This window comes from Brachypodium distachyon, chromosome 4, assembly GCF_000005505.3.
Source record: "Brachypodium distachyon strain Bd21 chromosome 4, Brachypodium_distachyon_v3.0, whole genome shotgun sequence".
NCBI classification, from domain to species: domain Eukaryota; kingdom Viridiplantae; phylum Streptophyta; class Magnoliopsida; order Poales; family Poaceae; genus Brachypodium; species Brachypodium distachyon.
This window is the reverse complement of record NC_016134.3, coordinates 25,632,309-25,659,920: the sequence shown is the minus strand read 5'-3', so window position 1 is coordinate 25,659,920 and position 27,612 is coordinate 25,632,309. Positions and strand designations below refer to the sequence as shown.

General features: G+C 43.3%; 1 protein-coding gene and 2 long non-coding RNA genes across 7 annotated transcripts; 1 reads left to right on the top strand and 2 right to left on the bottom strand.

Annotated features, from left to right (window-relative positions):
* Positions 1–5,894: 5,894 nt before the first annotated feature.
* Positions 5,895–13,624, bottom strand: LOC100832592 (disease resistance protein RPM1). The gene is made up of 3 exons (XM_003577643.4): positions 13,268–13,624; positions 10,598–10,684; positions 5,895–8,984 (listed from the first exon to the last, which is right to left on the bottom strand). Exon 3 carries the CDS (start codon positions 8,977–8,979, stop codon positions 6,253–6,255), a length of 2,727 nt encoding a protein of 908 aa, XP_003577691.1. The 5' UTR covers positions 8,980–8,984; positions 10,598–10,684; positions 13,268–13,624; the 3' UTR covers positions 5,895–6,252.
* A 1,037-nt stretch (positions 13,625–14,661) lies between these two features.
* On the bottom strand, positions 14,662–26,572 carry LOC100831477. 3 transcript variants are annotated; one of them, XR_001407730.2, is made up of 8 exons: positions 26,417–26,572; positions 25,540–25,699; positions 25,335–25,420; positions 16,512–16,590; positions 15,716–16,379; positions 15,336–15,425; positions 15,145–15,223; positions 14,662–14,995 (listed from the first exon to the last, which is right to left on the bottom strand). It is a non-coding gene; the product is annotated as an uncharacterized LOC100831477 (long non-coding RNA). The 3 variants fall into 3 exon arrangements; XR_001407731.2 differs by lacking the exon at positions 16,512–16,590 and having other exon boundaries at positions 26,417–26,571; XR_732378.3 differs by lacking the exons at positions 16,512–16,590; positions 25,335–25,420; positions 25,540–25,699; positions 26,417–26,572 and having other exon boundaries at positions 14,671–14,995; positions 15,716–15,945.
* On the top strand, positions 16,377–19,131 carry LOC100842476. 3 transcript variants are annotated; one of them, XR_002965953.1, is made up of 6 exons: positions 16,377–16,814; positions 16,944–17,041; positions 17,150–17,256; positions 17,355–17,480; positions 18,465–18,649; positions 18,736–19,131. It is a non-coding gene; the product is annotated as an uncharacterized LOC100842476 (long non-coding RNA). The 3 variants fall into 3 exon arrangements; XR_002965954.1 differs by having other exon boundaries at positions 17,335–17,480; XR_002965955.1 differs by having other exon boundaries at positions 16,916–17,041.
* Positions 26,573–27,612: the final 1,040 nt, after the last annotated feature.

Below are 27,612 nucleotides of genomic sequence, written 5' to 3'. Positions count from 1 at the left end.
GGTTATGAGACTGTGTCCATAATCAGGTATCTGGACCCCATGATAGGAGACTATCATACGGCCCGCTTTGCTGACTGCATTTTTGACGAGGATCTCTTCCCGACTTTAGGGGGAGGAAATCAACCTCTTGATGAGAAAAGTCGAGAATTGACGTGGCAAGCCACGGGGATCCACGCAAATGACCCGCGCACAAGTGAGACACATAGAAAAGTCCAAAAGATAATAGATTTGCATGCTTTAGCGAATCAACTGCCTGATCACTTTAGTGACTTGAGAAGTGTGACAAAATCACATGTGCCTGCGCGCAATGTACCGGAAAGGGTAGAGATACCCAAGGATCATGTGGGTCTACCCGCTCGAGTCCAAAGGCCTAAAAGGACGAGAAATCCGGTTCCTCAAATCCCAAGTACTCGGGGATGCCCGACGAAAAAGGACAAAGGGGATTTATCACACTCGGTTACTAAAAAGCCCCGAGAGAATGAGCGGAGCCAATTGAGACCTGGCACAAGTACGGATCTCCAGCGCAAGAAATTTCGGACTTTAACCTTCCAACAGTGGAAGCACCCAACGGAGATGTAAGCACACACATCGGCGCGGGAAAACTAAAGGACCTCACTCCAGGAATGGGAAATCCTGTGAAGACAGAGGATGCGCATGATGCGCCCCATGACGAAATGGCCATAGATTATGTTAACATGGGAGAATCAATAAACCGAGCAACTGCTAATGTCGACATAAACTTTGCTAAGAAAATTGCCGCAATCATCGACCTTGACCCCGAGCCTAACTCGCTCACTGATTGTAAGAAGAGGTCGGATTAGAAAGATTGGCAGAAGGCAATAACTATCGAATTATTATCTCTGCACAAAAGAGAGGTTTTTGGACCTGTGTGTCGAACCCCTCCCCACGTATGCCCTGTCGGCTATAAGTGGGTATTTCTCCGCAAGAGAAATGAAAATAATAAGGTAGTACGGTACAAAGCAAGGTTAGCTGCTCAGAGGTTTACTCAGCGACCTGGGGTCGATTATGAGGAAACCTACTCCCCGGTCATGGATGGAATTACCTTCAGATTTTTGATCTCAATGGAAGTCAATATGGACTTAAAAATGAAAGTGATGGATGTTGTTACTGCTTATCTGTATGGTAACTTGGATTCGGACATTTATATGAGGATACCTGATGGTCTCCCGGTTCCGAACCAAGACAGGGCAAACAGAGGTCTATACAGTGTTCAACTCAGGAAGTCACTGTACGGACTTAAACAGTCGGGTAGAATGTGGTATAATCGCCTGAGCGATTTTCTACATGAAAAGGGCTACACGAGCAATGAAGATTGTCCATGTGTATTTATACGGCGATCCCAAGATGGATTCTGTATAATCTCGGTATACGTAGATGATTTGAATATCATCGGTACACCGAAGGATATTAAGGAAACAAGTTCCTACTTGAAGTCGGAATTTGAGATGAAGGATTTGGGTAAAATCAAGTTCTGTCTAGGTTTGCAACTGGAACATTCCCATGATGGGACTCTAGTGCACCAGTCTACCTACACTCAAAAGGTGTTGGAAAGATTTGGATTTGACAAGACATATCCTTCAAAGACTCCCATGATTGGGCGGTCATTACAGCAAGACAAGGACCCTTTCAGGCCGAAAGAAGAGGGGGAGGAAGTTCTGGGTGCAGAATTTCCTTACCTGAGTGCTATTGGAGCACTCATGTACCTCGCGAATTATACACGGCCGGACATTGCGTTCGCCGTCGATTTGCTGGCTAGGTACAGCTCTGAACCTACCAAACAACATTGGAAAGGTGTTAAGGATGTCTTTCGGTACCTGCAAGGGACCAAAGATCTTGGGCTATTTTATAAAAGGAATCAAGACCTATCTTTGATAGGTTATGCCGATGCAGGGTATTTGTCGGACCCGCATACATCCAAGTCTCAGACTGGATATGTTTTTCTATGTGGTGGAACTGCTGTTTCATGGAAATCGTCAAAGCAAAGTCTTGTATCAACTTCAACGAACCACTCGGAAATCATAGCACTATATGAAGCATCACGTGAGTGCATATGACTTCGACGGATGGTTCGCCACATTCAGCAGACCTATGGGCTGAACACCGTCCAGACCCTCACCATTATCTATGAAGATAATGCAGCTTGTGTTGCACAAGTACAAACAGGTTATGTGAAGAGTAACCTCACCAAGCATATAAATCCTAAGTTTTTTATGCACATGAGTTGCAAAAGATGAACGAGGTAAAGGTCTTGCATACTAAGTCGTGTGAAAATCTTGCTGATTTGTTCACCAAGTCACTATCGGCATCCACTTTTGAAAGGTGTGTGCATGGAATCGATATGTTGAGACTTAGGGAGATGCAAGGTTCAGGGGGAGATACTTCACATACTCATCGTTAAATCTTAATCATGACGATCAAGTACTCATCTTGGAGATCGAGTAGGTTGTACTCTTTTCCCTCAGCGAGTTTTCCTATGTTTCTCGCATGAGGTTTTTAACGAGGCAATCTGTGCAACATAGCAACGTATATTATGCTCTCTTTCTCCATGTGTTTTTCCCACCTGGGTTTTTTCGGAGTTTTTGAGGCATATGGCGTACGGATAATCGTCCAAGGGGGAGTGTTGAGGAACCAACGACGGGGTGGGGTGGCCACCGAGTCGTGCGCCCCCCACCAACCCCCCTGTTGACTCGTTACTCCACCTAATAGTTTGTTGTGGGCTCTTATCCACCTATATAAAGGAGAGGAGGCTACCCCTTGTACGTACACTTGGGATCAGAAATTAATAAAAAGCTACTGTTCCTCTCTACTTCCTGGTGTTCATCTACTTTACTGTACTTCGTGATTGTGTGTGTGATCGACTCCTTCGACTATGATCTTGGTGTGCAACCCCGGGACCGGCCAGTCGGCAGAGGTTGCACAACACGATCCACCCGCGTGAGCCGTGTGAGTCGGCCAATTCCGCTGGCTCATGCGGACCGCCGTTTTGGGCCTATTTCGGTCGGGCTGAGCCACGCTCTAGAACCAAACACGGAGCAGAGATGTTTTGGGCCTTGTGAACCCACGCGGGTTGGCCCCGACCCCTGATCCAAACACACCTATAAGAACTTTTTTTTGGAAACAACTCAAGGTAAGAACTTATATGAGAGAAAATGACCTTATCATGTTATGATGAGAGATATGACACAAGCGTAAGAAGAAGAAGCGTCCTAAAGATTCACAAGAAAAGAAGAAGAAGAATCCCAAAGTAATTTAGGAAAATATTCAACTTATACTCTCTCACGGTCTCAACAAAGGGCGTTCATGATCATTTCTCGTGGACCCTAAAATATAAATACTCTCCTACGGTTGTTTATCTCATTTTTCCTTTCTCACTTGGAATGAACTCAAGGGGAGGAGCCCAAGGACAGACCAAGGAAATCCTTAGTATTCCCTCCGATTCATATAATTTTGTACTAAATCTCCGACACTTATTGCTAGCGTCGAGTTTGAGAAATTGCCAATAACCCTAATGGTGAAGTTGGTGATAATCCAAGTAACTAGTCAAACGCGACGGTCGTCGCTCTTCCTAACATAGGAGTCGGTCGTGTTCCACGAGCTGACCGGACCTATTTAAAAATACTCTCGAGTGTGTTGCTCCACCAATCCGGATTGTTGGACTGAATGAAAACGGAGGGGCAGATAGGTATGGGTGACTTAGCAGATGGCGCCGACGGCATTTTTGTGAAATCACTGTTTCGTGTACAACTGTTGAGTAATTGTAGATTTCGATTGCACGGGAGGTATGGGTTACCAGATTCATTTCATGTGTATATATATATATCAATTCTCTCTTAAGAACATTATTTTCTCTCCCTATTTGATTTCGTTTCTCTCCCTCTCTCAATATATATGTATATACATTCTCTCTGAAGAATATGTGTTTTCTCTATATATATATACACATCCATTCTCAGTCAAGAATATGTGTTTTCTTTGTCTATTCAATCCACAACCGCGGTTTTTTTGGCGAGAACGCCAAGGTCATATACTAAAATGAACCAATCCTTACAGAACCATCTTTAAAGTAAAAGAAAATTACACGTAAGTTAATGTAGGTAAACGTTGTGGTCTTCCTCCTGCACTCGCCGGTGGCGCGCCGTGAACGAATCTTGATGCTGCCTTTGGGCCTCCGAACCACGTCGGAGCCAGGAAACCGTTGTTGACGTAGCAGTCGGGAAGTCGCCGGTCGGAATCAGAAGACGCCGGTGACAGTGATCTGAGAAACAGACCGCCGTCCCGGAGAAGAAAACGACGAAGAGGGATGGATGACCATCCCAGATCCGGCCAGACGGATCCGAAAAGACCTGGCCGCACTAACTCCACGATGAGGTCAAAACTGGCCGAGTCTCATCGATCGGAAAAGAAACCAATAAAACGATACACGACGACCTGCAAAACACAAACACAGAACCAGATCCACCACTCCAGAAGAGCAGTGACCAACCGTCCCGCACTCCTCAACGCCACCGGCAGGATCGCCGTTGACGAGGTGGACGAGGAGTCGGGAAAACCTTATTCTTGACCCTTACAGTGCCGCCATCAGCACCACAGCGCCGCTGCCGGTTGACCAAATCCTAACTTGAAGACATACAATAGTACCAAACGTAGAAGAAGCAGGGCGTCGTCCCTTGCCGGCCGGCTGGCCGGGAGACGAGATCAACCTGGTGGAGGCGCTGGGTGGCGGTTGATTTTTTTTACCAGATCGATTCTATTTCATATGTATATATATCCATTCTCTCTTAAGAAACATTGTGTTTTCTCTCTCTATGTATCCACTTTCTCTCAAGAATATGTGTTTTCTCTATCTATTTGATTTCGTTTCTCTCTCTCTCAGTATATATGTATATACATTCTCTCTGAAGAATATGTGTTTTTTCTTTCTCTCTACATATATATATACACATCCATTCTCTCACAAGAATATGTGTTTTCTTTGTCTATTGGATCCACAGCCGCAGTTGCTCTCTTGTACCCAACACGGAATGTTCTCATTTCAATATACTCCAGCATCTGGTGTTGTCGTTAAATATTGGGTGACAAAATTAATTTAAAATGAGATCATTTTGTGTTCTACGTTGGATGTGGTCTTAGAAATACAAGACCAGAAAAGATGTTTGCAAAAAAAAAAAAAAAACTTTACGAGATGTGTTCCATGAGATTCATAACTACTCTATGAGAACATCCAGCAAATAAAAGCCCATAGTACTAGCCAACGAGCTTGGCTCAGGTGAAATGATGTGAAGAATAGTTGTGGTGGGGACGATCCTGCAAACAGTGATGGGGTATAGGAGAAACACTGCAGTCTTCTGTGAAAGAAACGTTGGTACTGTGTGTTGACGTCCTGTGCTTCGGACGAGAGGCACGGTGACTGATAGGGGCACGCTCGAGAGCAATCAAAACTTTTCCTTGAAAATATTGAAGTGTCATTCTATCGAGTTGCAGGCTTCTGTGGTCATCCATCACACAACTTTCTACTCACTTACATGTTTCCAAGTGGTGTCATGGTTGAATTGCAGATTGCAGAGGTCAAATAGTCCGGTCAACCCTTTCACACGGTCACCAGCTCACCACTCATCATCTCCAACAACTTTTATCTTGGATTGATTCAAAAGTATTCACAAACCTGCAAGTCTCCTCTCCAGATTGGTATTAACGCAAATAGATGGTGTTGAATCAAGTTGTGTTGAATGGATGTTACCGATGATCTCTCAATAATCCTCCTCATAAGAATAAAGCGTTTTATATCTGGTCTTGGAATATTGAAATATTTGGTTACATCAGCTCAGGAAAACAAACAGATGAGCTACTGAACAGACAATGAACGCATGTATGGATGATACCTCATGGTGAATCACATCTGGGATGATACAGTGATATAGAACAAGTTATATCTATATGCCAGATGACATGTTTGAAGGATTGTCCACACAAGTTGTTCGATACAAATGGTACATTAAATCCTTACATAAACCAGTACTAAAACATGTAGCCAAAACAACACAAAAGGTACAGGGCAGGGTGTCTGGATGGCAATGAACAACACTATTTGAGGACAAATCGTGTTAGGGTACATAAGTAATGATGACCCGCTGCTGGCGATGTGAATAATCGCAAACTTATTGGAATGATTAAAAGTTGCGCCAGATGAACCATACAAGAACTGACACTGCAGAAAGAACCAGCCTGCAGCATCTACACACGAATCTCTGGAACATGCAGTATCTTCTGATGCATTCCGCTACTGACCCATTGAGTTTTGAAACCCTTGGGCAAGCCCAACAGCCAGAGCTTCTTCAGGGATTGAAGGGATTCAATGCCTTGAGGGACCTTATCCAGCTTTGGTAGAGAGACAATGTACATAGCTTCAATGCATGGAAGAGCACCATCAATGAAATGTAGCTGGCTGACATCATGCATGTGTCTCAAATAAAGCGTCTTCAGGTTTGGAAAGGAACCTGCAGAGAGAACCAAGGTACGTGCACTGTGCATGTTATTCAGTTTGAGATATGTGAGGTTCGGCAGGTGTGGTGCGAGCATCTCAAGTGGATCTTCCCCAAGGTTGCACCAACTTAAAGCTAGATACTTGAGGTGTGTCCCATGGCCGAGAAATATTGGGCAATTCAGTGTCCCCTTGGCCCATTGTCCTCTGATAACCAACTTGTGTAGATCTGCAGACCTTGGCTTGAGATCTTTGAAGCAAAGTGCCTCATTCTCATCCTTTGCAGCAAGAAGCAAGCTGGAAAGAAGCGGCATATTTGACAGTGTGGCAAACAGATTTGCACAATCAGCGGCACTTATGTTGTCAATCCACAAACTTCTAAGTTGCATCAGTCTCTTCAGCTGCTCGGCCAAGTCATTGCTAGATTCCACAGTCTCCAGAGTTTGCAGTTCTTCCATGTTGGACAGCTCTTTAGGTGCTTGTACTCCGACAAAGTATCGGAACTCTGTCCGCTTTTCATCAGTATAATTATCAGCTAAAAGGTGCCGCAGCTTCGTGATCTTCCCAAGACCTCGTGGTAGCTTCTCTATTTTTGTTTGCTTGATGTCCAGAGTTTGGAGGTTGGACAGATTCTCAATAGAGTCTGGGAGTGACTTGACGTTGGTGCGACGTAACCCGATGTAACGTAGATTGAACAGAGAGCCTATCAATGCTGGCACTTCAGTGACTGCAGAGTCTTGAAGCTCGAGAACGGTAAGGTAACTAGATCCAGATAAAATAGAAGATAATGTCTCAGGGGATGATGAAATTACTCCAAGAGCCAATGCTGTTCGAAGACGTGGAAGTTTAATTTTCAGTGCAGTGTCGTCTTTCCATCCATATGATGACAGACGACGAACATTCCTGTCCATCTGTATCATTGTGCCATAATCAGTTGCTGCAGCAAACCTCTCTTCTTTCGCAACAGAAATAGCTAGTTCACGCACAATATCATGCATCTTACATGAGTTAACCCTACCAAGCTCATCATAGTCCACAACTTCAAGCATATTGCGATGGATTAATTCCATGAGATTCCCCTCTGCTACCATCTCTGGCGTGTTCTTGTCTTTACTAAGCACAAAGCCTTCTGCAACCCAGAGTCGAACAAGGATGTCACGTGACATGAAGTAATCTTCAGGGAATAGACAGCAGTACAAGAAGCAGTTTCTGAGGTCCGCTGAAAGATCATGGTAGCTCAGATTTAAAATTGCTCGTACATGAATATTGTTTGACAACTCACTTTGGAGCTGATTGTATGTTTGTTTCCAAAAGTCTAATTGTTGTCTTGAAGACAACATGCTGCCAATGGTAACAATTGCAAGCGGTAGGCCATGACACCTGTCAACAATAGAAGTAGCAATTGCATCAAGCTCCTTGGGGCACATATGGCCCTTCTTGTTGTAAAAAGCCCTTCTGCAGAAGAGGTCAAATGCGTCACGATTACTTAACGGCTGGAGCTCAAGGTGACGTGTGGAAGAAGAAATTCCTGCCACATGGTCCTTCCGGGTCGTAATTATGATGCGACTTCCTTGGAGATTATGGAAAACATCATGTATCTGGAAGTATACCTCTGGCTCCCAGACATCATCCAGTACAATCAAGTATTTTTTATTTTGAAGTCTCGGCTGTATTTCCTTTTTCAAGTCATGTACGTCCATTTTGTCAATACCTGCTGACAATGGTTGTTCTGTATATCCAATCTTCCATAGAAGCTTCCTCAACAGGTCCTCAACAGTGTAAATTTGTGACACAACGATCCATGCATGTGCAGGGAAGTTGATCTTTTCACGTTCATAAACATTTGTCACCAAGGTAGATTTTCCCAACCCACCCATGCCCGATACTGTTATCACAGTGCCCTCGGGCTCTTCAGAGTACAACCATCCAGTCAGCAATATCCTGTTGTCTTTGATTCCTACGAGATCTTCATCTTTGACGAATTCTGGGAAACTGTCTTGGGATCGCTGTCTTTCCATCTCAGTGAGTGGGTTAGCGACAAGCTGGCAGGGCTGCAACCACTGGTCTTTCATCCGTACAACTTCCTGGATCTCCTTCTCTACCTCAACTACCTCATCCGCAATTTCACTGAAAACTTTGGCATAATGTGTTCCTTTGATAAAGTATTTCTTCAGGAACCCTTCCTCCTTAATTTGAAGAACATGGTACGAATATTTATCCATTACATCTTCAACATGGTAGGCCACATTGCGGACCTCCCCAATCCAACTCTTAACAACTTCGTCCGTGAGGTACACTGTGCCTATCTTGCTTATAACATTGCCCATCATAGTCAGTTGCTTCCTTATTTGTTCAATCTTTACCGGCAGTTCCTTCAAATTAGTAACCTTTTCAGATAGCTTAGCTATGACGGCCTTGGTTGCTTCCTCTGTTAGAACGGAACCAATCTTTGTCACAGCCATAAGTATTGCTTCAGCCATTTTAGCTGAACAGAAAAGATAGAGCATATTACATGGTAGAATAACAAATTTCATTCATAACTATAGGCACCGAATTAGCTAATGTACTCATACACTAATAGCATTTCTTCCCTGGCCCCATTTTATTCCATTTTGCATTGATGAAATATATCAATTGACAGCATATGCATTAAAATATCAGGTCTCACCACATCAGAATATCCCTCTTTGTCTACTGAGATACTCCCATGTTAGTAGAATCAGTAACAAATGGAATTTCTGAATGAATATTCTCAAAAAGCTACCTAAATGCGCATCATTTTGTATTAGAATAAGATGCCAAGATGACACAAGTCTTACAGCCAACAGCAAAACAAACCGAACCAAAAGCAAAAAGACTACAAAAAGTTAGGAACAAAGGAAGAAACCAAAAACTCAGAGAGAAGGAAAACTGTTCAAAAACCCTACCAATCAAGTGATCAGGGGAGCTGGTCAGGCGGACAAGCATGGAGAGGCAGCCTCTGTTGTATTACTAGGAATTTGTCTAGCAGAACGAACTTCACCTAGCAGAATTTGGAGAAGATAATAGGAATTTGGCTCATACTCTTGAATGGCAATGTTCAATCCTAGAGTCTAGAGATGAATTGTATCACAAACAAAGGTGCAGTCCAACTAAAGCATCAAATTTGGGTAGTGTTTGGCTGAGCTCATGGAGTATAATGTAATGGAATGGTTCTAAAAGTTGAGATGATTACTGTGTTTGGTTCCTAAAACATAGAAAACTGGAATGGAACCATATGGTTACTCAACAAGGAATATTTCCCCAATATGCCTAACCATCTCATTCCTTAAAAAAGTATGAATAAGTTGGTACCAAGTGGAACCAGTGGTTCAAGTGTTTGGTTCCTAGGATATAGAAAAGTAGAACCGTTCTGTTACATTCCACCTTGCTCTGGAACTAAACACTACCTTGAAGCACCAAACACACTCCAAACATGAATAAATAAAATAACTTGAATGACAGGTCTAAAAAGATAAGAACAGGAGAAAACCCGTATTTCCAAAAATGAATAGGACAAAACCCATATTTCAAAAGCGAATGGGGGCTACTAGACTGGACAAGTGGACATAATATCCAGTTTGTCACCCCTTTTAAATTTTATCAGGAGTAGGACTAATGATTGAACTAGAACTCTGTGATTTTGATTGCAGGAGGCTACACAGGCTTCAGATACCATGCAGCAGTTGACACTTGTAATGGTCAACTGCAATAATCTTTGAAGCGTCATGCACACAAAAAGAAATCAATAATATTGTCTAGAAATGAACTGTCGTCTATGAAGGCGGTGAACCGTAATAGTAGCAGTTCAGTAGGATTTCTTGGAACATGTTTGCAATTGTCTTGGAAATTTATCATATATTTGGCAAACTGAAGGGCGCAGAGCTATCTTCTCAAAATGCAAAGGTGAACCGTAATAGTAGCAGTCCAGTAGGATTTCTTGGAACATGTATGCAATTGTCTTGCAAATTTATCATATATTTGGCAAACTGAAGGGCGCAGATCTATCTTCTCAAAATGCAACTTTATTCTTTCTATCAATGCATCAAGATGTGGCTCATATGATCAGCTAATGCTCACCTGCTGAATATGTGTAGTGGGCGGTCTGCAGAGAGGATGGTGAAAGCAGGGGCCGAACAACAGACCAGTGTGATCAACTCTGCAAGTCTGCAGCAGAAGAAAAGAGAATACTTTAAATGCAGGTGCAGTTAAGACTTCAAAAGTTCAGCTACGCGATACCAGTTTTCCTTCATTTTATTTTAGATACTAATATATATCTTCTGAATAGGTTGGGGATATCTGCAAGTCCGGTCGAGAGGCTGTCAGAGGTTATTTCTGAGACAATTTTTCATCTATTAGGTTATCCAATTATATTGTTTATGCTTGATATAAGCAGTCAGAAAGTGGAAGAGATATAAGACTTCAAGCAATCCTGCTCTCTCCACCCTATATCTATATTTATTAATAATCTTATGCCGGCTCCTTTAATTTAAGTATTTAACAGGTGATCAATTTGCATCCATCTGCTTTCATATACTCTGCAGATCATTTAAGATGGCGAAACATTGTCAGCCTTTTTCTTATAGGTAAGTTTTGTAAATTCAAGACATCAGATGTGCTATATTTTCTTTCTTAAGCATATTCTCCAATGTGAAGAGTTTCAGCAACATTGCTTTTATGTTAATTAGTATGAACCTTTGGAATTGTCTACCCATCATTATATGAGATGATTGATTAGAAACATTTTTATTCTATTAGAGAAGCACAACATACAGGTGTTACTTGTGCTGGTGCTAATAAGCTCTTGGCTAACGGTCTCACGTGCTGTTGTTAATAAGGTCTCGGCTAACTGTATCACGTTTTGGTGCTAATAAAGTCTCAGCTAACTGTCTCAGCTCCACGATACAACACTGGAGGTACATATTGCAGCATTTTCTATTATTATGTGTAGGTGAAGCCAGTTGAAATAATTGATTCTTACTGTATTGCAAATAAAGGAAATACAACACATTCAAAAGTTAACTCCAATGTACGTTTTATCTTCTTAATCATATGACACACTAGCAAAAACATGTCAGTTTTGCTATAATATTCGCATGGTATAAGGATGAGTCGTGATGATAGGAAAAGTATTCAACATCACGTCAGTATATCATGTGAAGTAATGAGTTTACTTTACATGAAACTAAAAAAATAGTTTACTTTGTATGCAAACATTTCATATATTAGTGCGTTCAAATGGTTCATATAGGTTAATTTGCAGTTAAAATAATCTACAAAACTAAGAATTGCATTGGCTGTTACATGTGCCTTTATGTTTTGCCTGCAGATACTCTTCTCGCTCTATAACTTCCATACAAAATTGTCTCAACTATTTTTTTTGCAGTGCTCATATCTGAATATTATGGCTATTAGAAGTTGGGCATATGAGCAAACCAAGTTAGACAATCTATGGCTCTTCGGGGCTGATATTATTTTCAGTTTTGCCAAATTAACCCGTGAAATGGTTTTCTGAGTCCATACGTCCCTTCATTGCTTTGTGAAGACATCAATGCTAGGATCATCTTATTTCTTATGAGAACATCCATGGTTTGGCATTAGAACTTTTGTGTGTTGTCATCTTTATTTACAGCCAGGTATGTTCAAGTTTTTTACCTGTTCTAATTTGATCTGAAGCTTTACTAGCATAAAAGTTTGCAAGTACCTTTGTCCAGCTAAGTGTATAGGTACAGTAGAATGAATGAGTACTCAAGAGTCTTTTATCTTAGTGGTAATTTCCTGCAAGTTGTACATAACGGAAACAGAGCCCCCTTTGATTCATAGAATTCCTATATTTTCCTTGCACATGGCATATGTATTATATTGTCAATATGTTTACTCCAGCTCTGTGTTGTTCAGGTGCAAGAAGCTGAGAATTCCTTTCCTGAGTTTTTTTTTTTAGAAATATAGGGGTCCCTTCCCAGTCTCATTTTATTAATGAGAATAAAAGTAAGCATCCAAGGTTCAGTCTTCTGAAATTATGGACTAGCTGTAAGTTTTTGTTACTCTATTACGGCCCCGTTTGTTTGGACTTCTACTTCAGCTTTTGGTGTTTCTCAGCTTCATGTGTAAACGGGAGAAGTGCTTTTGAGATTGCTAGAAGCATCAAAAGCTGAAGCAAAAGCCCAAACAAACAGGGCCTACAATACAATGAACTTCAGTCTTGAAAGTGAGATTGCTTTTTTTTTCGAAAAGGAGGATATGAAGTGAGATTGCTACAATTAAGATTAACTTCACGGGAATAATTGGTGGTGCAAGTGACTTCCGATATTTAATAAAAACAATAATGTTTCATTAACTATGACTTCGATTTGAGTCCGTAATTGGAGCATTCAGGTTGATATTGTACATGTGCATATGTTTAGCACATTAGTTAGGCATTGATGTAACGTTTGTAAGCTATGCATTCCAACCCAATTTATTAAAGAAGTGATTAGTCTGTATGATCATTATCCCTGTCCCTCTTTGGTTGACCTTGAACCAAACGCATCCTAACAAGACGGACGCTTGCGCCGCGCCAGACCTCCTAGTATAGCCTGTTCAGAACTTCAGACTTTGGAACAAATGACTTCCACATGAAGAGATATATATATATATATCTGTGTGTGTGTGTGTGTGTGGGGGGGGGGGGGGGGGGGGGCTCGCTAAGACCCCCAACAGACATAATTTGCACAAAAGGTGGATCCACGAACTAATTGGATCGAAAAGTACCTGAGGGAAGGAAACGCAGAGGCCTTCCGCTCCCGAAGCCCAATCCCGCACGAGACGAGAGCAAAACAAAACCGATGGATCCGCAGTGGAGTCAAGCAAGTCAGTCGCGGTTCGCACTGCAGCTGTAGACGAGAGCAAAGCTAAAACGGCTGGCGAATCTGACTCATCTGGGGGGAACTGCCCGTCTATACGCGATGATTAAGCAATGGGGCATGGATTTCGCTGACTCGGCCGTGACTGGTGAGGGGAGGAGACCAGGATAGGGAAGAGGAAGAAGAGGGGAAGCTAGTGGAGAAATGGCATGGAATCTATGCAATCAGTGAGGCAGTGAGCCATAGAGCCGTCGCTACCTTCCCTGTCTCCGTCGGAATTTTTTAAGGTATCACGCTCACTTTCCATTGGTTCTTTTAATTTGCTCAGGTCAAGTCGTCTTCACCTTCCCCGAAAAGATTCACACTTCGCTGTCGAGAAAAGACTTGGCAAAGTCTACGGTGCACCCCCAGAGAGCCGCTGGTGGCACGCAGGTAGTGCAAAGCAAGCCCCCTTTTTTCATGTAAATATCAGTCATATATCAAAAAATGTAATTCGAACAAAAATTCAATAACAGAGTATACTTTTTTTTTATATAACGTAAAACATATCAGAATGGTCGAATTGATCATCTAGGAATATGCACGTGGGCCTTATAAATTGAAAAGGACAGAGTAACAATTAAAAATAGAGTATGCATAAATTTGCAACTAGATTTTTTTTCCTCCTGAAAAGGTAATTCCTTTGAATTCCTCTTTTGTAAATCAGCCCAATAATCAATATCCAAAGGCAGCTACTCAGGTGGGCGAGCTGCTAAGGCGATACTCCCTCCGTTCCGGTTTATAGGGCCCCATGCATACTTAGGTTGAAGATTTAATTAATCTAACATGAGTTTTATTTAAAAAAAATATCATTAAAAACTTTCAAATGTTTTATTTTGTAATGATATATTTTTTTATAATAAAAATTATGTTAAATTAGTTAAATCTTTTCTTATACCGGAACCGAGGTAGTACTCCAGCTTAGATTCCAGGAATTTTGTCGTTTTGGATCTAACCTAGGGTCTTTCGGTGTGGCCCGATGAAAGGATTCGCCACGACCTCGTGTTTGTACGAGGCATGTCCCCACGTCTTCCAGCAACTTATTTGCAGTGAGTGCAGACAATTGAGCGGCCTACTGGTTTCATATCTGGCACAAATCCATGCAATTTGATGAAAAGGAAGACTTGCAAACAAGTCGTCCGATACAAACATACAATATCAGCTGCCAACCTGCCGCTGTCCATACAAAATGGACAGAAAGAGATCCTCAATTATGAGAGCTCGCAATTATTCGCGAAAAAAAGAGAGCTCACAATTGGGATAAGTCCGCAATCAACATCATGACGATATATAAATAATTAAATAAATCAACATCATTTCACATAGACAGATGACAAATTTGCGTTTGTCGGGTGGTACAGGAATGATGAACACGGGGGAATCCAATGTTTGGGGAGGGAAAGGAAGAAAAATCAAGCGGTTTCCCAAAGATGAACAGAACTCGTAGCGACCGATACAGAGTTAAAAAACTTGCTCCATGGATTCAGATTTCACTTCAAATCAATCTTCCGCGGAGCCACGCCACGCGCAGCACGGCCGGCCGGGCTCGTCGGCGGCCTACTAGCTGGCAGCGGCGCCGCCGCTTAGGCACGGGCAGCTGGAGAAGAAGAAGGCAAGAAAAAGCAGCATCAGAACAAGGCATAAATCCAACCAGAAGCAGCGAGCAAGCACTGAACGGATTTATCCATCTTTACGAGAGTCCAAGCGCTGATAACAGTGATGAGTAGTGAATACTAGGTGCCGTACCATTGGGCTAAGAAGCTCGGTTTAGCGGCCTGAGCTGCGGGTTTCGGCTGCTGGTTCGCCGGGGGTCCGACGAAGTAGTCTGGTTTGCAGCAAACAAAAGATGCAGAGATTTAGTAAGCATAATCAGCCAATTACTCCAGGTTCCAATCGAACGTGTATACAAGTATACAGCAAAAATCATGGCTACTTACCACCGGGGATGTTATCGTTCACGGGGGCCTGTTCGACGACGGGCTCTTTCTCCGGCGCGTCAGAGTTCACCGGACGGCCAACGAAGTAGCCTGCAGCCACAGATTCACAAGCACCGAAATTCATCTCAGCAAAAATTAGCAGGCGAAAGTCAACGAAACCGACGGAGGGCAAGCGAAATCCCTGTTTGCGAATCAGATTATCTCATGGTGGCGCCAATTAGTTTGGTTCATCGCTCGCTCGCAGAGGTGGCACAGAGACACATGCGTTGACCGACCAGCCAAGCTCTCGATCATGGCCATGGCCGGCCAGTGAGATCGAGGAGAACCAGGGAAATTAGGATAACTGGATAAGGTAGCAGCTCAGCAGACAGGATACTTACCGCCGGGAGTAGCAGTCTGGGCGTCGCTCATGGCGGATCTCCGGCTGCGGCTGGGAGCGTTGTCGTCAGCTGATGCTGATTCCTCTACCCGTGCGTGCGTGCGTCCGTCCTGCCCTCTTGTCCTGTCCACTCCCGGCGAAGACGACGACTGACCGCGCGCGTTATATAAATCCGGTTGGTGCTTTCCTCGGAACGAGAGATGCCTTCCCTCCCCCAGGCTGGCAATAATTCAGGCCGAGAATACAGTATGCTGTTATATTGGTTTTTAGCCCAGCAACGAGCCGACGACCGACCTCTCTTGGAAAAAAGATACTCCTACAACACTCCAACAAGGCAGAAATGCACTTGTTGATTACCAGCCGACCGCGAAGCAGCAACCGCAGGCAATAAACAAACAAGACTCCGGCCAACTCATCATACGGCAGGCTCCAGCTCTTGTTCGCTTGCAATGTGGGAAATGCCGCGGTGGACTACTGACTTATCGGTGCGGCGGCAGCAGCAGAGCAGCTTGGACGATTGCATCGATCGACCTGCTCGGCTCAACGACTGCTCGCGCCTTCGTTTCTCCTTCCTCCTCTGTTTTTGCTTGCGTCCCTAGCACTGCTGACTGCTGAGTCCGTGTTGGACGTTCACGGAGCAAAAATGGTTGTCCAACCTCTAAACACTGGACATCAATCAAACCAAACAAAATCAATTGTTTGCTGACTGCTGAGTCCATTTGCATTTGAAAATCAATTGGCTACCCAGTTGCTCTTAAAAATATAGAATGGATCGATTTTGAATCAACAAAATGTACGTCGTCTTGTTTTTTCTCCACCGTGATTGGCTAGCTGTGACCTGCCCGGTAGGTCTATACTTTGAATAAAGAAAGATTCCTGCAAGAAAGGGTTGTTAGGTTATATAGAGCTGGGTCATGGCATCTCTCAAGCAAGTGGCTCTAAAGAACTTCTGTGAATAATTGCCTTCTCAGCCCTTCCTATTGAGTCTTCGACCTTGGCGACCAGGTCTTCCCCTAATTAACCAGAGTCAGATCCACTTGGCGGCCAGGTCTTCCCCTAACCAGAGTCTGCTCCACTGCACTCAACCACTCAATTAACAGGTATGTGATGTTCTACCATAATCCCATAATCCCTAGCAGATCCATGAACATCATATAGCTCTTCTCTCGACTCGTTCACTAGCGATTTCTTGTTTGATAAGATCCGATTCTATCTGTTGGCTGGTTTAGCTATTGGACTACTGCAATCGAGGTTGGAAGATCATTCTACTCTCTCTTCTCGCTCCTTTTTTTTGGGATTTCCCTGAAGGTTCAAGCGTGCTGCGCTGGTACGCGATAACAACTTGAGATCATCTTTCAGTTCAGCAGGAGCTTAGCTCCTCGGCCTGCCCGTGAGTTGACTTTATACTGATGAAGATTCCGTCGGTTTAATTCAGGAGGAGAAAAGAAGACCACCCTATCTCCTTGGGTTGTTTACTTGATCACTTATTGCTGTTTTGATTGTACATACTTCAAAGATACTACCCCTGTCTCTAAATACAAGGTAGGTTGAAGGCTAGTAACTTTCAGCACTTGAAATGTTTTTTTTACACTTTCAGCCCTTTAAATCTTGATCGTGTAGTTTTCTCGATGTGGTTGCAGAAAATGCATCTTTAATCTTCTCTATATTGATCAAATGATCGGCCAGATTTTGGCCAAATAAACTATGGGCTTTCACATTAAGCAGGCACCCTGAAGATCAGCGAGCCACCTACAAATATCCAATAGGTACACATGCCTTGGCTCTTAATATGTCCTCATACAGTTGTTATGTCCGTTAAAAGAACTTACTAGTCCCTCCTATCCATATTAATTGTCTCAGTTTGTCCAAATATGGATTTATTTATACGTAAAAAGCGTGTAGATACATGTAATATTTCGACAATTAATATGGATCAGAAGGAGTACCTCCGTTCTAAATTCCAATATGTATTTTGTTTTAGAGTTTCACAAGTCAAACTTTCCAAATTAATACTATGAGATTTATTATGAAATATATGTACTTTTATGAAGTCTTATTATTTCCTTTGTGAGGCAAACCTTTCTGCATGCAAATGATGGTTAGCATATCACCTTGAATACTGCATCATGTCAAGAACGTGCATTTTGCATAGAAGAAAGTACCATTTCATAATTCTTGTCTCAAATTTGTCTAAAAATGGATGCATCTATTTCTAAAAAATGTCTAGATACATGTAACATTTCGACAAGAATTATGAAACGGAGGGAGTAACTCTTGTTTCAACGATCCTAATATAAGTTCCTAATTATTTGCTGCCTGGATATATCAAATGAGAATGATACACGTATATACCAGGCAAATAAACAGATCTTTTCCACTAAAAGAGAAACTATTACCAATAATTGGTTCAAACAGGAACTTTGGCTACAGGAAATGGGCCATTGGGGCATCCTAAGAATCCATTAATAAGGTTGTTGGTAAGAAAAGGGAGATAGTAACAACTCCTCCAACAAATAGTTTCTTCACCTTGTTGCTAAGACTTCAAAATATCTACTGTTTATTATGCTTGGTCCCACAAAAAACATGGTTCTAAGTAACAACTCTTCTACTAGTGAATTTAGCTGTTACTTCCTCTACTACTTCCAATCCAGAAAAGTGATAATCGTTTTGTATTTCTAGTTTCTACTTTCATGATTGTATACTTGAGTCATTTGGGAGCTGGTCCTCAGAAATGCTGCACTTTCTTGCAGGAATGTAACTGCAAATGGCTAAAAGGGATTCCCAATCAATTGTTACACGAAGTGAGCTGGAGGGCATGCTTCGTGATGAAACGGCAGGACCGAAGGCAACGCCATTGTCACTTCTGGCAGAAATAACTTACGGTTTCTCACATAAGCAGAAAATTGGCCAAGGTGGGTCTGCAGTTGTTTACCAGGTATGTTACAACTCTAAACTGTCCGAGTTGATCAAAGTTGATCTTTGAACTCAACTTGATCCTGTCAAGTCATCTTGTGACTGCAGGGAATACTTCAGAAAGGGAATGTCGCTGTGAAGAGTCTGTCTAATCCGTATGTGCATGAGAAGGAGTTCAAACGAGAAGTTGAATGTCTCATGATAGCAAAGCACAAAAATGTAGTACGGTTTCTAGGATATTGTGCTGACACACAAGGAAGAGCGGAAAAGTACGAGGGGGAATTTGTCATTGCAGATGTACAACAAAAATTGCTCTGCTTCGAGTATCTTCCTAAAGGGAGTCTTGATAAGTATATCACTGGTAGGATCATAGGCATGCAAAATTTCTTTTAATCTTCATCTTCATTTTTAAAGATTATATGGAGTATCTCAAAGACGGTACTCACCATGTTATTGCTATCTATACATTCGAATGTTGAGCTCTTTTACGGTGATTGGCGAGTACTTTCCAGTACTTCTCAGTACTTCCGCGAGAATTAATTAGAACCGTTGATTATTGGGTTGATCTAAAATTGAACCCGTTCCCTGCTAAGGCGCTTACTCGCCCGCATCTCCTTCCCTGACCTGCTCTCCTGCTTTGCATCGCCTGCCCCCCGTCCACCTCGCGCCGCCGCCGCCTCCTCCCTACGTCCACCTCGTGCCGCCCCCTCCTCCCCCCGTTCGCCTCGCGCCGCCGCCGCCGCCTCCTCCCCTTGGGCCGGCGCGCCGCCTCCCACCTGCTCCCCTCGTGCCGCCGCCGCCGCCTCCCCTCCTCCCGCCGACTGCACGGCCCTCGCCGCGCGTTCCGCCCGCGCCGACGCCGCCGCGTGCTCCCCTCGGGCGGCCGCCACGTGCTCCGCCCGCGTCGCTGCCCACGTCCCCACCGGCCGGATCCGGGTTGCCGACGACCACCCCCATCCGGATCCGGCGGCCCCGCCCTCGTCGAGCGTTGCCTGGCACGGCCTTGGCCGCCGCCACCGCCGAGGTAACATTTAGTTCCTTTTTCTTTTCTTTTCGTGTAAAATTCAATCCAAAAAATCTGGCACTTTGTACCTTTTTTCATGCACACTGAGGTTTCTGGCATGACCGAATCTTCTTAAAGATTGATTATTACGTTAATTTCTTGCTCTTGATGAACTCAATGCATTGAAATTCCATAATTCCAATGCAATAATGCCGTTTTAGAGTTCCTGTTTTGGTTTGCTTTCATGACATAATCTTGATTTGTATGTGATTAAAGACATGGTTGATGAGTACCTTGACATCGTCGAGAGGACGTTTGGTAGCGAGAATGATGGTTTCGAGTTCTATAACAGTTATGCTCTTGAAAAAGGTTTTAGTGTGCGGAAAAGCTATGTTGAGTGGGATGAAGCCAACGAGGAGATAATTCTGAGGAAATTTGTCTGTAGTCGTGAAGGTTCGCGTGAAGAGAAGCACATGAAGAGAGAAGACAGGAAGAGGAGGCCACGCAATCTCACTCGTGTTGGGTGTCGAGCCAAATCGGTCATTGCAAGAGTCAAGGAAACAGGGCATTGGTTCGTGAAGGATTTCATCGATGAGCACACCCATCCTCTTGCCCCACGGGATCTTGCTTGTCTGTTGCGTTCGCATAGAAGAATCAGCGACGAGCAGAAAGCGGACATTGTAGAGATGGAAATATCTAGGCTCCGCAAACATAAAATCATGGATATCCTGGTGATGCAGTACGGTGGATATGATGAAGTTGGATGTACCACGAGGGACATTTATAATTTCTGCCATCTCTATAAGCAAGAAACAGTCGCTGCCGGTGATGCCCAAATGGTGATCTGTCACATGATGGAGCGCCAGGAGAGAGATCCAAATTTTTTCTTCAAGTACTTGGTCCATGGAGAGGGGCATCTCAAGGGATTGTTTTGGGCCGATAGTCAATCCAGGCTTGACCACGAGGTTTTTGGCGATGTTGTTGTTTTTGATAGCACGTACAGGACCAATAAGTACAACCTGCCCTTTGTGCCGTTTGTTGGGCTGAATCACCACCGCAGCATTGTTGTTTTTGGATGTGGTATTATTTCTCATGAAACAAGCGAGTCCTACGAGTGGATGCTACGGACCTTTTCTGCTGCCATGGCCCAGAAGCACCTGATATCTGTGATCACCGACGGGGACCTGGCAATGCAGAGAGCGATAAGGGTGGTCTGGCCTGACACGATTCATAGGTTGTGCGTATGGCACATTCAGCAGAACATCGTACGTCATCTTGGTGATGCTTTGGTTAAGGTAGAATTCAGATCTTTTATATATGATCGCTCTCCCATAGAAGAGCATGAGAAAAAATGGCTGGATTTCTTAGAAAGGACTAAAGTAACAAGTCAGGAGTCGTGGTTGCATCAGATGTATCAGATGAGGAAGCTGTGGTGTGCCCCATATCTGGTGGGGCACTGTTTCTTAGGATTGAGCAGTAATCAGAGGAGCGAGAGCCTGAACTCTGTTCTACATACCCATCTTGATGGTAGCATGACATTGTTTAAAATGCTAGAACATTATGAGCGTTGCCTTTCGACACGATGCCTAAACGAGTCGATCCTAGACATTGTGGCCTTGCAGTCCGTACCATTTACAGAGGTTGATGCTTCAAGTCTCGAGAAACACGCTGCACAAGTTTTCACTCGTGCAATGTTTGCGTTGGTCAGATGGAGTACAAATGCTGCAAGTAACTGTACCATGTTTGAGATACTAGATGCAGACAATTTGAGTACGTATGTTGTGGCTAAGAAGGATAGAAGAGAGAAGAAGTTCCAGGTGCACTGTGAGGTGAAGGAAGGTTCTTTGGACAGGATTTACTGTTTTTGCCATAAGCTGGAATGCTTAGGCACACCATGTTCCCACATACTTTACGTCAAAACCAACAAAAGACTGTTGTTTGTCAAGTTTTCTCTGCTTCAAAACCAAATTTTTGCTCCATAATTGTTTGTCCTGGCAGTCACAGTTCCTCCCTGCAAACAAATACAGTTTAGGGGTATAGCTTTACAGGAAACAAATAAGATGGATACTTCTACTCAAATTGTTGCGGACACAGGATTACCACCTGATGAAGAAACAAAAGAGGTATTGTTTGAATCCTCTCGGTGCATTTTTACACACAAATTTTTTTTAGCCTTACAAATAATTCATGTGTGTTGCAGGAACTTTTTGTAAAATTTGCAAAAATGAAGTTGGTATGCTCGCCAACTAGATTTGCAAATACCTGTCAAGGTTTGTCACCTGCCCACAATGCGGCCATCAGAAAAAAAACCCGACTTGGAGGGCTCATGCAAATGAAGCCAACGTCTTTACAACGAATAATGCTAGTGAGACTTGCCAAGCGCTGCATTTGCCCCAAGAAAACCTTTCGGTTGTGTGGACAGGAAATTCCTATGACCGAAAAGGATGTGTCCCATATAATGGACATTCCGATTCAAGGGGAGGATATCTATAAACATATAGAAGGACAAGGATCAGCAAACATGGACTTGTTTAATGCTTACTAGACTGACAATAGACTAATGCTAACAACCCTTGAGACCCTGATCAAAACCTCCACAACTCCTGATGATCACTTCATCAGGCATTTCGTTCTGTATGCCATGTATACCATTGGTATTATTTTAGCACCGACAACAAACATGTGGACCGCAAATATTTGGCCCTGGTTAAGGATGTGGCAGACATTCCCAAATTTAACTAGGGATGTTTCACATTGGCTCACTTGTTCGATTCCATCTGGAATTTTCAATAACTAGACCGAACAAGCCTTCAAGGAAATTTACCTTTGCTACAAGTAAGTGTTGTTACAGTAAAACACAATCAGTACATAAACTCGACAAATATCCCTGAGTAAGTTCAGTATATTAACTACCACTTTTATGTAGTTCTGGTACTGGGAGCATGTCCATGCTGGGCCGGTCTCCTATGATCCTATATCCCCTCCGTTGATGGCAAGATGGGATGAAGGAAACGCATCACTAAGAGCGGCAGCCTATGTTAGTGGAGGACCAGATCAAGGAGAGGTACTTTTATATGCACAACTATTTCATTTTAGCTTATTTAATTCTTATGACCGATGCATTCTACCTTTTGCAAGGTTACGATGAACATTTGTGATGACAATGGACGGATGAACATTCCCAATGCTCAACCTACCATGCCAGCAAATGAAAAGATACACGCGGATGGAGATTTCAGCTTCGAAGCACAACCAAGATATCTTGGTATTAGCAACCAACAAGTATGACCAACTAAGTCACACTCTGTTCAATACCATAAAATCTCGCACTCTACTTACTAATTTAGTTTTGTACATTATATGTCGATATTTATGTGACAGATGGATGCGATAATGCAAACTATCTCCAGGCAAAGACTAGAAATCGAGAAAAAATAGGCAGACAACTACTGGACATGGAGCACAAAATTGATTCCAGAATTCTCGCCTTGACTAAGGAGGTCGGAGAAATTAGGACACAAAATGCTACCAAAACAAGGTTGTCTAAGGTGGAGGATGAACTCATCGAGGTCAAAAGAGAATTCCAGGTATCTGATACTACTAACATCGGTTTAAAATGCATCTTCCCATGTAACATCCTGGATATATATTCATTACATGTATTTCATGGTCCAGAGATTTAGGAAAATGGTTCATGGCAACACGCAACCAACGTCTACGGCTGCATTTGTCCAGGTGAGAATTGTAGGCATATATTCCTTGCTAATATGAACAAATTTATGATCAATCATTCTTATAGGAACAAGACGGCGTTATTAATGGCAAGGTTGCACCAACTCCTCGTTTTGAACCATCTAAGACTGCTGCTACAACACCCCGTGATGATCACATGGAAATCAACAAGCACCCGGAGAAAGATGTCACCAACAAACTCACCCCACCATGCATGCCTGTATTCGACAATGACTACATGTTGACAGAAGAAGACATAGAGGTCACGGCTTTCATCCGCCAAAGTTGCCCCCCGGCTGAAGTAGTTGACGTTGGAGAGATTGTCCTTCAAGTTCATCTACTAAGGCCTAATGTCACCCGCGGATTCATTTTCGATGAGGTAATCTCCTAACATTGCAAATTCCTATGACTATACCAACTGGTGGCATATTACATGATTGCAACTTTTGCAGGTTATTCATGCATACGCATACATTAGCAATGTAGAGACTGATACTACATCAGTCGTATACCCAAAAGAAACGAGAAAGTTGTTAGGGCAAAGTGGGGGTATTACTAGCGGACGAGATACCAATTGGCTTGATCGCATAGTAAAGAAACTTGTAGGACACCGAAAGGTATGCGTGTTCCGCTTTCCTATTTCATATTCTGAAACTACATGCATCATTTCATCTCGTCGATCCTACAAAACTATATTTTTATTGTGTTATCCGAATTCTTACCTAACCTCAGACAGCATAAATTTCACCGCAGGTACAAATCCCATTGAATGTACATGATTCCCACTGGCTTCTACTGATATTGAATTTCGATAAGGAAGAGATTCAGGTCCTCAACTCTATACCACACCTTCGTGATGAGGCCAAGGAAACTAGCCTAACGGAGTCTATTCAGACGTGCATCGAAGATGCAGTCAAGTGCGGCTTAGTACAAGCACCAGTGCCCATCAACATTTCTCAATGGAATAATGTATGCTATACCAACATACCACAACCGACAGACGGTACGTGTTGCATTACAAATTATTTCTGAACTACTAAAGATTACTGAGCTTAAACTTCACATTGCAGCCATTCTTGTGGTGCATACACACTAAAATACATGTTGTCATGGGACGGGGAAAAGATGGCCGAAGATTTCACACAGGTGAGCAAAACACTAATTTTGTTTCCACTCTTCTAGTTACTAATTTTGTTACGCTAAGATATGTGCTGCTATCATATTTAGTCACAGATACATATTTTCAGCTGGAAAATATGTTCAAGTATGCTGCGTTCAGATCGTAACCGGCTTCGGCTAGAATCCTATAAGAATCCAATAACGGTTAGTGCTACACAACCGGCAATTCGGTTCATCAATATTTAATCTTTCGCGTTTGCACAATACAGCTAGCGCACCACTTTCTGCTCTACAGAAGACGGCCTACGAAGCAAGCATTGCAAAGCTTGTTCAACCCAATGCTGCAGACGATGATGTCCAGGAGATTAGCCCTCCAGATGCTGCCAACAACAAGGAGAAAAGCCCTCCAGATGCTGCCAACAACAAGGAGAACAGCCCTCCAGATGCTGCCAGCAAAAAAGATAACCCTCTGCATGATGCTAGCAAATCCGAGACATCCGGCTGCCTAAAGCGGAAACGTGGACGCCCAAGGAAGATTACGCCACCTAAACCTACTAGTCATGTCGCTGTGATAGAGCAATTTGCCACAAATGCAATCGCTGAACGTGTAGAGGGCAGAGCACGCAGGAAAACCCAACTAGGACGCCATACAAAGAGCCTATACAAGGAAATATGAGGTTCATAAGGAGTGACAATTTGAAACGACATGTTCTTCACTTTATGAGTGTACTTAATTATAAGATAAGTTATGGGTAACAGTAGTACATGCATGCTTCCTTAATTGTTCCTTCTATGAGTCCTCAGTTTATGAGTGTACTTAATTGTTATAGATGGAGTGCATGAAGTATCATACCTTGTAGCTGCTCGTTTAGTTACTCCTTCTTTCGTGTATTTCCATGGAATATATATGAACTCCGATACGATCAAGACAAAGTGATCCTGGATTGTTTAGACAAGGTTATGCCATTACTCAACATTTGGTGCAAAGAGGAGAACGTCCCAGTCATGAAAGAGAGAAAACAAATGTTACGTGGCTTTGAGTTCAAAAAATGCCTGACCTATGTAGCTTTGGGCAGGTATTCTGCTATGTTTCAGCTTGACACAATGACGATATCATTATCACCATCTGAATCGCCCTTAGATGTTACATTTTGCGTTTTAGCCTGAATCCCACCATAATTATAATGAAACATTGAAGGCGAAATCATGTTCTAAGCCCTGCAAAAACAGAAAAAAGAAATCATGTTCTAAGAAACACAATTAACTAATTAACAAATTCATCTTCGGTAACATATGCAACTATGTGCTGAAATCAAATGGTGACATGTTTGGCAGGAACAGGTGAAGGAGTTCATCTCCTGCGTGAAGGAAAAGGCTACCTTGCCCAAACTTTGTTCCTAATTACCTAAGTTCTTGGTTGACCTGATCCTGCATGACAACTTGGCAAGTATATATCTTTCTCCTTTATTTTGTTTATCTTTTCCTTGCAGAAAAAACGGACCCTAGGTCCTAGATGAGTTATTTGGTTCAGTCTAAATGGGTACAAGGAAGTAGCCAGTTTGGTACTTGATGTGCTACCGTAGCTGATTTGCATGGGCCTTTGCTTCTTCAAGCACACAAGCAGATCGCATAACAAAAGATTAGCTTGCTTTATGATGCTTCAAGCTAAGTAGCTTCTCTTTCTGTATAATTGACTGTCACAATGTTGGTGACTTTTAAGGGCTAATAATTCAATCAAGCCTGATTGGTTAGTTAGCAAGCTTGAAACCTTCTACTTAAAGTCCTGATCAGCACAAGAAAACTAAGCCATCTAGGTCTATTTTGTAAGGCACAAATCAGACACAACTGTCTCAGACTTTAGCAATAGACGGAATCATAACCATTAATATTCATAGAAAAGCAAGACTACCAAGTCTCGGGATCAATAGGTCATACCTTATGCTTCACAATCGACGGCGCGGATCTGGCCAACCAGCCCGGTCGGCGGCGGCAGGCCGCGAGGAGAGGGAGGAGACAAGGAGCTGTCGGCCTAAGGTGGAGGAACAGGGGCGCGGGGCCGGGACAGGGGAGTCCGGCGGTGGGGGTGGAGGCGGGCCACGCCACCGGGACGGGTGGAGCCCGGGGGTGGGGGCGACGGAGAGGAGCGGGGGCGCGGTGCCGGGTCGGGCCAGAGGCCACGCTGGTGGGACGGGGGAGGCCGGGGAGAGGAACGGGGGCGTGGGGCCAGGACGGGGGAGACCGGGGGTGGGGCCGGAGGCGGGCCGCGCCACCGGGACGGGGGAGCCCGGGGGTGGGGGCGACGGGGGGCACGCAGGCGGTGGCGGGTCGGGCCAGAGGCCGCGCCGGCGGGACAGGGGAGGCCGGGGAGTGGGCGGAGCTGCAGTGCCGGGGCGGTGGCTGCATCGAGAGAGTGACGAGGGTGAGAGACTGAGAGAGGGAGACGGGGGTAGTTGGTTTTGACGTGTTCACCGCGAACGGCGACAGAGTGTTCGCGCACAGAATAATTATGCAATCTTCTAATTAAGTTAAAAAAATAAATCACTAATATTTGTACTTTCCAGTACTTTTATTTTAGTACTTTCCAGTACATCCTAGTACTCCACCGTTGGATCAAGTAGGTTGGACGGTTTCTAAAATCGCCAACCATCGTAAAAGTTGTATCGAATATTAAGGACTTCAAGTGATAATGCTAAAACCCTTTAATCCTCCCCCGTTCGTAGATGCGTCAAGCCAACTCGAGTGGAGAAAATGCTATCAAATTATAAAAGGAATTTGTCAGGGGTTAAATTATCTTCATCAGAACAATCTTATTCATTTAGATCTAAAGCCTGCAAATATCTTGTTGGATGATAATATGGTGCCCAAAATCACTGATTTTGGTCTCTCGAGGTGCTTGGACAAAATGCAAAGCCGGGCTATTACTCAGAAAGTATCTGGAACGATGTAAGATTGCTAAGCCTCTTGATAGTTTTCTCTCTTTTTCGCTATCATTTGTACTGCACTACCTTGCTCGTTAACCAAACACATGGATATGTATTTATGCAGGGGATATTTTGCACCAGAATATCTCAGTGGTGTAATCACATACCATGTTGATTTGTACAGTCTTGGTGTAACAATAATGGAGATAC